Source organism: Pan paniscus, chromosome 19 (assembly GCF_029289425.2).
Source record: "Pan paniscus chromosome 19, NHGRI_mPanPan1-v2.0_pri, whole genome shotgun sequence".
Taxonomy (NCBI): Eukaryota; Metazoa; Chordata; class Mammalia; order Primates; family Hominidae; genus Pan; species Pan paniscus.
In genome coordinates this window covers 26605558-26617549 of record NC_073268.2, presented here as the reverse complement: position 1 = coordinate 26617549, position 11992 = coordinate 26605558, and the positions used below count along the sequence as shown (strand labels likewise).

Here is an 11992-nt window from a genome sequence, read left to right as displayed (position 1 = left end):
CTCCCCAGACCCAGCATAGGGGCCGCAGATTGGCTTGTGTTCCAGAAAGTGGAGGGTCAGGGGTGGAGCTGCCCCTCCATACTCCCTGGCCCTTCAGCTGGATTGGGGTCTCAGGAGGCAGGGCAGGCAGAGCTCAGAGGGTGAGGACACAAGGGGGAAACAGGCAGAGGCACTGGAACAAGGAAGGACGCAGGAGATGCGGAGGACTCTGCTTTGTGGGCCTGTAAACAAGTCAGGTGTGAAGACGGCCCCAGTAGAGGCGGAGGGGGTGGACAGAATGGCTTCCCATGATGGTTCCTAGACTCTGGATTGTATAAAACAATGGGCTTAGATTATCAGCTCTCCTTGTATCTTACCCACTGAGCCTCTTGTTAGGGTTCTGGTGACTATAATGATACCCTTGAGCACAGAAATGAGAATAAGCATGCTTTTCCAGTGTAGACCCAGGAAGAACTTCCTCTAAGACCTGCCAGGTCCAGGGAAAGGGGATCCTGGTGGCTACTCACTGCCTGAACTACCCAGCCCCACAGCTGGCCCTAGGCTGGCCCTAGGTGCCCTAGGCACCAACCATCCTGCTTTGCTGGGGGCTGAGGTTTTTTTGTGTGCGTGTGTCAGAATCTTACTCTTTCACCCAGGCTGGAGTGCAGTGGTGGGATCTCAGCTCACTGCAACCTCAACTTACCAGGCTCCAGTGATCCTCCTCCCACCTCAGCCTCCTGAGTAGCTGGGACCACAGACATGTACCACCATGCCTGGCTAATTTTTGTATTTCTAGTAGAGACGAGATTTCGCCATTTGGCCAGGCTGGTCAAACTCCTGGCCTCAAGTGATCCGCCTGCCTTGGCCTCCCAAAATGCTGGGATTACAGGCATGAACCACTGTGCCCGGCCAGCTGAGGGGTTTCTTAGTCTGCCCCTGACCTGATGCCTCTGCTGAGTGAAAGTGGAGGATGCGAAGGAGTAGGGCTCCACTCTCGGCCCTGCCTCTAGCTTGCCACGTGGCCTGAGCCTCCAGGATCTGGTTCTGGGGCTTTGGGGTCTTCCCACTTGGGTGTGTGTGGCCCCCTTTGAATAGAGTCAGGGGAATCAGTTTAGGCCAGTGGAGAAGGGAGAGGGCAGGTCTTGGAGGGAAGAGGACTTGCAGTGGCACATAGCCCAGGTGGCAGGGCCCCGTCCTCCCTCTGCCCAGTTCCTAAAAGCTAGCATTGAAAGGAGGCAGGGAGGGTGGCACATACCCGAATGTCTCCAGGGTCCAGGCTGCGCTCACTCCAGGCTGAGGCGATGCTGCTGCCGAGGTAGGAGCCTGAGTGCTGCAGGTCCAGCTCGCCCTCACACACCTCATCCACCATCTCCTCCCGGGGAGGAGCCCCCAGCTTCCAGAACTGGCAGGGGCGCATAAGAGTGGGAAAAAGACTCACCCTGGCTCCTTGTCCACTCCTGCACTCACCTGCCCTGTGGAATGCGTCCTTACTTTGTGACGCTTCACCCCCTTCTCTGACTTGGAATTCTGGGGATCTTTAGAGTTTTACTCCCCTCATCCTCCCTGACCTTCTCTAGCTCAGAGAGCAGGGTGGTTCTAAGCCCCTGACCCTGCAATTCCTAGCCGGGTCCTTCAGCTCTCCCACCTCTCCCTGTATACCTGCTTCTGAGTAGATTTTCAGAGTGTGCCAACCTTCCAGCTGCAGGAGGGAGCCCCTCCAGCCCTGGCTTTTCTTTCCCTTGCCCAGGAACTGGAAGCAGAGAGTGTCCCCACTCAAGTCAGCTCCTAGCTTAGGGCCCCTGGCACTGTGCTCACTCACCCAGCACCTTCTGTCGTCCTCACCCTGGCCTGCAGAGGGCGCTGCGGGACAACCGCTCCACAGTGGCCCTGACAGAGGGGCTGGGGTCCACCTCACAGGCAGGAGGGGAGGGCCTCACCTTAGGGATGAAGATCAGAGCCAGCGTGGTGGTGACTGTGCTGTGGGTGTGGAAGAAGAAGAGGAGGAGGGTCCAGTCCGGGTGCAGGGAGGGAACCAGCACAAACCTGGGGCGGGATAGGGGCGCAGGTCATTACTGCAGGCAGGAATTGCCTCTTCTGCTTTGCCTTCTCACTGGCGTTTCACCTCAGCCCCAACCCTGATACGCTTAGGACGAGGGGGCATTCTGCCCTCTCCTGCCCTCTCCAGGATTTAGGTCCCACTTCAATCCTGTTAATCCCAACCTCCGAGAAGCCCTCCCAGACTACTCCAGCTCACTTTCTTTGGCTGTGTATAGCACAGACCTGTGCTCCAGACTCTTAGGCCCACTCTGTGGGTTAACTCTGCCTCCACCACAGGGCCTGGTCGTTATGGACAAACAGCAGCCTGCTGCTCTTATGGCTGAGGAGTGAGGGGAGAAGGCAGGGAGGACTGAGCATGTGTGGAAAGGGGTATGTTGGGGTGCTGGAGAGGTGCTTTGGGAGGGGTGAGGAGTTAGGAGGAAGGTCCTCTTCCTCCTCTTCTGTGTTGGGGGCCTCCTCACCTGGGCCAGGCATGGAGTACAGAAGGGGCATCTGGGGGGTAGGGAGAGAGCCAGAAGTGGGGGCCTTCCTCAACGTGCTGAGGCGTAGCAGTGTTGCCAGGATGGCATGGGATGGGGGCACCTCACCTGGGAGAGGTGAGGAGTACTGTTAGAGTGGAAGGGGGTGTGGGGAGGTGAGTCCGTCCTCACCTGGCTGTGTGGAAGGCAGCGGAAAGCAGTAGCTCATTGTGCAGGGCGATGCCCATGTAGCGTGGCTCATGGAAGGCCGAGAGCACAGCCCGTGTGGCGTAGCAGAGGAAGCTGCCCCAGCACAGCAGCAGCAGCTCAGCTGTGGGGAGGCAGGGAGGGAGAGAGCCGGCACCACCTCAGCAGCTGTCCCACCCCTTTCTCTGAAAGATGTGCTGGGGGGAGCCTGGGCTCGGGGTCTGGGGACAAGTCAGGAGAACCAGAACAAGAGGAACCCTGGAGGCACAGAGGCAGGGACCAGCGTAAGGCTGGGCTCAGCAGAAGCAGCTCACCCACAACCATGATGTAGTCCCAGCGGTCGTGGTGACAGAGGTAGAAATGGCGGCCACTGGGAGTGTGGCCTCGGATCACCAGAGGTGCGTGCTGGATGCCTCGCTCCAGGGCGCCCACGGTCCACACAGCCAGGAAGCCCAGCACAGGTAGCAGGAGCAGCCCCAGGCGCCGCAGCAGCCGCCCGCTGCTCAGAAGGGCACTCCGCTGGGCCGTTCGAGACAGAAACAGCTGCAGCACTCTGCGAGGGTTAGAATACACAGGGTGGATGGCAGGGACCTGGGTGGATCACGAAGAGGGTGCCAGTGCCCTGGTCTCTGTCCATTGCTGCCCTCTCCTCCACACAGGTACTTGTCCTTCCATCCTTTTTGTGATTTGCTGCCTTTTGCTAGCCCCCCACAAAGTAACATGGAGGACAAGGCTATGGTGATGGGGGTTGGCCTTGGGGGTACAGGGGAGTGGGGCTGGCAAGGGTCTGGCTTTGAAAAACACCATTCCATGAGTGAGCTGGGGTGGTCTGGGATGAGCAGCATGAGAGCAAAGTCTGCCCCAGGCCGTACCTGTAAAGCTTGAGTATGATGGTGCCGTAGACGATGGCAAAACCCAACAGCCGCACCCAGCGAAGAGCGATGCAGCGGAATACACTGGGCTTGAAGTATAGGATGAAGACCTGGTGGGAAGGGGCAAAAATCTCTGCTCTCTACTATGCTTCTGCTGTGGGCCAGGCCTATGCTAAGCACACCGTGGATCCTCCCAACAGCCCTGCGATAGAGCCATCACCACCTTCATTCTGCAGAGGAGCAGCTGAAGTGTCAAAGAGGTTAGGTAACTTGCCCTAAATCACACTGCAAGTCACAGAGCTCCTTTAAGCCTGAGGCTCCAGAGCTCATAGACCAGCTTGCCATTTGTGGGTAAGAGTAGGGGAAATCTGTGGTCTCTGAATCCCTTCCAGAGGGCAGAGAAGAAGAAGGGTTCTGGGGCTTGGAGGGTGCCAGGTTTTGGCTGTGGGGGATGCTGGAAGGTGGGGCCAGCCTGTGGCCACAGACTCACAGGAAAGTAAAGCAGCAGGAATCCAAAAAGGACAGTTTCCAGCAGGACCACTCCAGATGCCCAGATCCTCTGTGAAGCAAGGAGAGAGGCATGTGAGCAGAGTCTGGACGATGGTTCTAGAGGCTCTCAGGCCTATGTGAACGGTCACTCAGTGACCCTGAGCTAAGGCTTCACCCTGTAACACTGGCTCTGCCCTCTCTGCCCACAGCCATGTCCCTTGTTACCCCAGGCTCAACTCCACTGGCACTAAACATGGCTAAGGCCAAGGTTTTACATCATTCCCACACACACATCCCTGTGTTCCTCCCAGTCTCGCTCAGGGCCTTGCTGCAGACCTAGGCTCAAATCAGAGGCTGCTGGAGCTGGAAGGGATCTCATGCATTCCTCAAGCGTTGGGTCAGGCTGCTCCCTTGTCTAGAATAGGGTACCCCTTCTTGGCCCAGTAAGTATCCAGTTAACCTTCAAGCCTGGCTCATGTCACATCCAGAAAGTCTTTCCCATGCCATCTCAGGCAGGATGACTTTCTGTAAGCTCCCACAGCAGCTGACAGACACCTCCATCCTTGCCCCCATCTCACTGTGCTGTCATTTTATTTACATGTCTGCTTCCTCCATTAAACTGGGAACTCCATGCAGGCCCAGATCACTTCCACTTGAGCCTAGGCAGTGTTTTGCTTAGAGTAGATACTCAACTAGCGTTTATTGAATCAAGTTCAATGCCCTTATTTTACAGATGAGGAAGCAGGTCCAAGGCGGAGAAATCACTTGCATCATGCTACACAGTGAGTTAGATTTAGAATCAAGATTAGAACCAATTTCTCCTAAATTCTGGTCTTAGATAGTCTCAGGCCTCCAGTTGAGATGGGTCGGACATGTGTGTAGGAGGTGTGGGGCCTTCCTTGCCTTGTTCCGGCGGCAGCGGTAGGAGACCAGCATGCTCAGGAAGATGGCCAGCATGCAGCAGGCCTGGCAGGCCAGCACAGCAGCCCGCAGCACCGCGGCCTCTTCCACCAGGCACGGTGTGGCATCCATGCAGCTGGTGCAGCCCTCAGGACATGGCAGACACTGCAGCAGTCTCCCAGATCTGCCTTCTGGGAACCCGAATTGCCCGGTAGTCTGGAAGTCACTCTCCTCTAACCCTATAAAGAACAAGATGAGTGCAGGGAGAGGGGCCCAGCTAGAGCATCCTGACATCCCAGCCTTTTCCCTGATAGTCACCACAGCCCTCTCCCTGTTCTCCTGTGATCTGGGGCTCCAGGGACAAGTGGGAATGGGTGCTTCCTTGGGAGGGCAAAGTACCAGGAAGAGGTGACACCAGGCTAGGGCTCCTTGAGAGGCCAACTTGCATCATATTTGCATGTTACACGCTCATACTCAGAAGGTGTAGACACCCCCACACTGCAATCTGCTTGCCTCTCCTGCCTCTCTCAACCTTCTGCCCTTGCCCCACAAGTTCCCTCCCAGTGTCTCACCCCAATCTGGCTTTCTTCCCCAGATGTACCCTCCCAACCATCTTCTCATGTAAAACACATGCCTGGCCCCCACCACACTTACATACCCCCAGAGGGGCTTGCCCCGTAGAATCCAGGTCGGCAGCGGCAGAGGTAGCGGCCAAGAACAAAGCCCTGACTCTCCAGGGGGACACACTATGGGGACAACAAACACAGTATGTGTTTATGTGGGGCTTTCTCTGGAAGAGCTTTCCCTCCTGGGAGAGATGGAGGGTCCATCTACCTCCCTATCCATGGGACTTGGGTCCACACTAGGGAATCCCTCCAGAAGCCCTCTCTAGTCCTTGGGAAGCCTTCCCTCTGTGGAAACCCTACCTGACCCCTGCTGTTGCCTCTCTTCCCAAAGAGACCCTAAGCAAAGAGTACAGGGAGAAATCACCCTTTTGTTCAGACTGGCAGTGACAGGAGCCTCATAGGACCCATTTCCTAGTGGCCAGCTCTTGCTAGGGCAAGGTACTGGGGGAGATGGAAGTAGGGAAAGTTCTGAGCCCAGCCATACCTTGTGTGCCTACATCCTACTTCAAAGGGTCCCCATCAGCTTCCATCTTTGGCACACAAATGGACTGGAAAGGCCCCCCACGGAGGAGCAGCTTCCTTCACCAGGGACCATCTGGCTTTCGCACAGGACTGTTTTTCCCAGCCTTAATGCCAGGCTAATGCCAGGCTGGTGGGATGCCAAGGCCAGCCTTTATTCCACCTCCTCCTATTGATGTTTGCCCGGCAGGGGACAGAGCAGACCTCAGAGCCAGGCAGGGAATATGAACAAATGAGGTCAGATCTATTGTGGGGAGTGGCTGGGAACAGACATCAGTGACGCAAATGAAAGGGTTAACCTTGGAAGATTCTATATCGAGCCCCTGACCTCACTTAGTAGGGTTAGTGTGTGGTGCTTGTGAAGCTGTGGCCCAACTTCCCCTCTTGCTTGGACCACTGGACTACACAGTCTGCACAATTAGACAAACATGCACCCAGAGAAGTGAATGTGTCTGGGTTAAACAGTGAACTGGATGGTGGGAGCCCTTTTCCATTCCTCCACCTCTAGCTGCAGACACATGTGCCCTGAAGAGCAGTAGAACCACCTGTGCACACAGAACAATATGCCCACCAGCCCCAGCAGGCCACAGGGCTCGCCCTGGCTTTGGCTCAGCTCAGGAACAAGCATGCAGTGATTGTAACCATGGAGCGGATGAATTCACTGGCCTCCCAGTTTCCCAGTACTGGGTTTGCATGATTTCCAGCCAGTGCTCTCCATCATTGTGAGTCACCTGCACCCGTAGCTTTGAATCTACCTGCATCTGGCCCAGGTTCCATCACATTCACTGGTCCCAGGCCTCTTCGAGCTCCTTGGTTGGTTAGATTCCTCCCATACTCCAACCAGCAATTCCATTTATTTCAGCAATATGGAACACCCTTTTGTAGACAGACCAATGGAACATCCTTTGTGGGCCAAGAGGAGCCCAGAGCTGTGTTACATGAAGAATGTGTTCCCGGGGGAAGGAAAGGAGATAAGTAACTGAGGCTCAGGAAGTCACCCTGGGGAGGGGTCCTGGAGCACTGAGTACCAGAAAGGAGAGCAGACAGGAAGAACACTGAACTTTCAAAGGAATGAGGGCAGGAGTAGGAGGAATAGGGGGTGGGAGGGCAGGCTGTAGGTGACCTGACTTTTTAAAAGCCTGGTATCTCACCTCTGCCAATCACTAGGAACTCCCCTGAAGCCCTGAGATGCTGGGGTAGCTTTGTCTGCTGCTCCTGGGAGCTGCATGGTGGCGGTGATGGGAAAAGGGGAGGGAGGCAGGACTCTAGTAGCGCCCCCCATCATCCTCATCCTTACCTGGGTGCTGTTGAGATCACACAGGTGTGTGTTAGAGTACCAGCCTGGGCCACTTGCACACTGATTGATGTCCACACTCTGGAGATCTACGTCCATCTGCACCTGCCCCCTATGGCAGTGAATTGGCAATTAGGGGCACAGTGATTGATGCCAAAGTGGACGTGTGTCCCTGGGCATTGTTGGGGCCCAGAAAACGATGCTCGGAATTATGGCACTTTGGCATGCTGAGGACTTTGAACTAAAGGAGATTAGAAGGGTTCAGAAGTAAGGTCTCTCTGACCTTCTCCTTCTCTCTTGTCTCCTGCCCCTCTTTCTCCCCGCTGAAGTGAGTTCTAGAAACCAGAATTCCCCTTCCCCAAGGCAGGTCATAGAAACTAGAATCCCCCTCCCCCAGAGCAAGATATAAAACCAAGAACTATTACTCTCATCTTCCCCTGCCTTTCTGTGTAGGAGCTGGTCATAAAGAAATTCTCTGGCCTGCCTTGACTGATAGTAAGTAGGTCATATGACCCTCATTCCAGAGGGATCCTGCCCTGTACCTGGGAGGAAGGATGCTACATAGACAGGCCAAGAGGAAGCTGAACAGAGGCCTGGCTGAGTTTCCCTATTTGGTCTACTACCATTAGATCATAGACTTTTTTGTCCAATCACAGTTCTACAGGGCTGACCATGCTTCATGGAATCTAAGCATAACAATGAACAGTTTTCCCTGAGTCTATTCTTTCTTTTTTTTTCTTAGACACACAGTCTTGCTCTGTTGCCCAGGCTGGAGTGCAGTGGCATGATCATAGCTCACTGCCACCTCCACCTCTTTGGCTCAAGTGATTCTCTCACCTCAGTCTCCAAAGTAGCTGGGACTACAGGCATGTGCCACCATGCCTGGCTAGTTTTTAAAAATTATTTTTAGTGGAGACAAGTTCTGGCTATATTGCTCAGGCTGGTCTTGAACTCCTGGGCCCAAGCAATCCTCCCACCTCAGCCTCCCAAGTAGCTGGGACTACAGACATATGCCACCATGCCTGGCTAGTTTTTAAAAATTATTTTTAGTGGAGACGAGCTTTGGTTATATTGTTCAGGCTGATCTTGAACTCCTGGACTCAAGCCATCCTCCCACCTGGGCGTCCCAAAGTGCTGGGATTATATGTGTAAGCCACTGAGCCTCTGCCACTGGGTCTTCATTTCTGAAGGCTCCTGTGTCATGTAAAACTTTGGCTAAATAGGCGGGGTGCAGTGGCTCATGCCTGTAATCCCAGCACTTTGGGAGGCCGAGGCAGGTGCATAATCTGAGACCAGGAGTTCGAGACCAGCCTGGCCAACATGGAGAAACCTTGTCTCTACTAAAAATACAAAAATTAGCCGGGCATGGTGGCTCATGCCTGTAATCCCAGATACTCAGGAGGCTGAGGCAGGAGAATCGCTTGAACCCAGGAGGCGGAGGTTGCAGTGAGCCAAGATGGCGCCACTGCACTTCAGCCTAGTGACAGAGCGAGAGTCCATCTCAAAAACAAACACACAAACAAACAAACAAACAAAAAACTTTGATTAAATAAATTTGTTATGCCTTTCTCTTGTTAATCTGTCTTTTGTTATAGGAGTATCGTGACCCTTATGATGAGTGAGGAAAGGGATCACACTTTTCTGCCCCTACAGGCACTAGATCTGGGGACAATGCAGTCTTTGCAAACTTGAGCCCAGCACCTGCAGTGTGTGCGAAGGGCATGCGTGCATTCCATTTCTCCAGTATTATGAATGTTCACTGTCTCTGTGGACAACAGTCTTCTTTCTACTAGGTTGTTCTCTCCACCCCTCAGCTTTTTGATATCCTATCATTTCCTGGTTTCTGTCAAGGAGGAGAGACAGGGCGCATGTCAAGACATGGCAGGAGTCAGGGCTCTGATGATCTCTGAAGAGGATTTTCACACTTCCTCATGCATGTACACACGCACACACACAGAGATCAGCTCAGCTATTAACCATCTCCTCTCTCTGCCCAAGCCAGGTCTGAATTGATCACAGCAAAGGAGATATGAAATGGAGGAGCCCTGACCTGGCAATGCCTGGACCAGCAGCTCCCCAGCCTTTGCTCTGGGCTGAGCTGGCAAGGAGCCAGGCTGCCTGCTGGCAGGAGGAGAACCCTGCTGGGAACAATGAATGGGGACACAGAGCTGGAGAAGCAGTGTTGATTGTTGAATGCCCTGCAGTCCTAGGCTCAGTCGCTGCTCCCTTCCCAATAGGACCCTCAATCCTTCTTTCCTGTGGTTGAGGGAAGAGGTAGTTTACTGGAGGAGAATCACAAGCTTCTGCGTCAGGACAGGCAGGAGAGTGCGGCCTGCTTGGCTTAAGAAGATGGCCCTGGGGACTCAGCCAGCTCCTTGGCAGAAAGAGCATTGATTCCAAGCCCCCTCAAGAGTTTTCCTTCCGCTGGGTGTGGTGGCTCACACCTGTAATCCCAGCAATTTGGGAGGCCGAGGGGGGCAGATCACTTGAGGTCAGGAGTTCGAGACCAGCCTGGCCAACATAGTGAAACCCCATCTCTACTAAAATACAGAAAGTAGCCAGGTATGATGATGCGCACCTGTAATCCCAGCTACTCAGGAGGCTGAGGCAGGAGAATCATCTGTACCTGGGAGGCTGCAGCTGCCGTGAGCCGAGGTTGCACCACTGCACTATAGCCTGGGCGACAGAGCGAGACTCTGTCTCGAAAAAAAAAAAGTTTTCCTTCTCCGGGGAAGCCTGATTTTACAGCTCTCAGTTGCTAGAGAGCAGCAGGTTGAACGCCTGGAGTGCCCACCCAGCTCGCCACTAACAAGCCTGGTGCACAGATTGTCACTGTCATCCACACCAAGACCTCTCCTGCCTCTTGCACTCCCTTCTCAGGCCTGGGGGCCAAGACCTCTGCCTGTCTATACTGACACATCTTTTTTTTTTTTTTTGAGACAGAGTTTTGCTCTTGTTGCCCAGGCTGGAGTGCAATGGCGTGATCTCGGGTCACCGCAACGTCTGCCTCTGGGGTTCAGGTTCAAGTGATTCTCCTGCCTCAGCCTCATGAGTAGCTGGGTTTACAGGTACGCGCTACCACACCCAGCTAATTTTGTATTTTTAGTAGAGATGGGGTTTCTCCATGTTGGTCAGTCTGGTCTTGAACTCCTGACCTCAGGTGATCCACTCGCCTCAGCCTCCCAAAGTATTGGGATTACAGGCGTGAGCCACTGCACCCAGCTATACTGACATATCTCTACACACATGTGTATACCTGCATATAGATGTATGCTACATATGTATACCTATTTGTATATGCACAGGCTCACAGACATTCCTGCATGTGCTCAAGCACATAAACCCAGATAAATATGGATTGATTTATACACATGTACACTCACACCTGTATGTGTTAACAGATAGTTGCAGATTCCCAGAGCCGACTGTAAGTACACACAGCTGAGTACAAATACCCACATCTGTGTGCCCCCCAGGCATGCACATGTTCGTGCCAAATGGCCCAGGCACAGCTGAGGGGACCTGTACTTCCTTCCCCTACATCCCCACACACGCATCAAATCCTGCACAAACCCACTTACCTGACTTCTGGGCTGAGGTCTGGCTTGAGTCCATAGAAGGTGGCAGAGAGTGTGATCAGCCATCCAGGTCGGAGCCGTCCCTCCTGGCATTCCAGGAAAGGAGGAGACAGCCTCACCTGCTGCGTGTCCCCCACATATCCATCTGCCTGCGGCCACTTGGGGCTGCCGAGGCTCCCTAGGTCATTGGTCAACACTCGCTTCTTCAGGGCAGGGGTGTCCAGGTCCCCAGGAGGGTTCTCCTCCTGCACCCAGTTCCCAGACAAGTCCTGCAGGATGGTTTCCTCCCCAGTCCGGGTGGCCTGCAGGGCCAGCTGTAGGTGGCTGGCCCCTGGTGGAGGGTTAAAGGTCAGCAAAGCCCTGTACACTCTTGGGTCCCCCTCGGCCACGCTGCGGACCAGTGCCTGGTACCATTCCACATCCTCCTCCACACTGGACTCACGGATGTCGTTGGCTTGCAGCAGCATGTTGAGAAAATTGGCGGCCTGGGCAAGGGTGCCCGCTGCCCCCTGTAGGCTTGGGGGGAGCCCTGGCATGGCTCCTGCCCCACGCGCTTCATAGCGCTCACTGCAATTCACCTGTGATAGCTGCTGGGCATCTCCAGAGTAGAGATAAGTGAGGGCGGCCTCGGCCCCCTCTAGGGGCACCTGCATGGGTACAGATCCTGGCTTGACTTGGGAAGACAGAGGGGGCAGAGAGCGGATGGGCCGTGGACCCCCCAGAGCCCAACCACAGACAAAACAGCAGCCCAGCAGCCCCCAGATAGGAGGGGGCATGACCGCTCCCCTGGTGCCCATCCTTGGGGCAGCTCTCAGGACCCTGGGGTCCAGGCTCAGGAGAGCCCAGGCAGAGGCTGGCTGCAGTCTGGGGGCTGTCGGCCTCCACGCCTCCTATGCTGGCGTTCCTTCTTCCTCTCTCCCTCTCCCTCTCACGCTGGTGCCAGCTCGCCTGCTTTTTTCTTCTCTCTAACGTCACCAGCTGGCTTCTGGATGTAGGTATGAGGGCCCTGCCC

At 54.8% G+C, this 11992-nt stretch overlaps 1 protein-coding gene across 1 annotated transcript in view; it reads right to left on the bottom strand.

Moving 5' to 3' along the window:
• The window catches only part of GPR179 (G protein-coupled receptor 179), a 21213-nt gene extending 9221 nt beyond the window's left edge, over nt 1-11992 (bottom strand). The window contains exons 1-10 of the mRNA XM_003810438.5: nt 10984-11992; nt 7406-7514; nt 5622-5709; nt 4967-5202; nt 4065-4133; nt 3575-3684; nt 3017-3255; nt 2688-2826; nt 1917-2022; nt 1235-1381 (exon numbers count right to left, since the gene is read on the bottom strand). Coding sequence (XP_003810486.4) covers nt 1235-1381; nt 1917-2022; nt 2688-2826; nt 3017-3255; nt 3575-3684; nt 4065-4133; nt 4967-5202; nt 5622-5709; nt 7406-7514; nt 10984-11777 — 2037 coding nt within the window. The 5' untranslated portion in view covers nt 11778-11992. The remainder of the gene's footprint in view (nt 1-1234; nt 1382-1916; nt 2023-2687; nt 2827-3016; nt 3256-3574; nt 3685-4064; nt 4134-4966; nt 5203-5621; nt 5710-7405; nt 7515-10983) is intronic.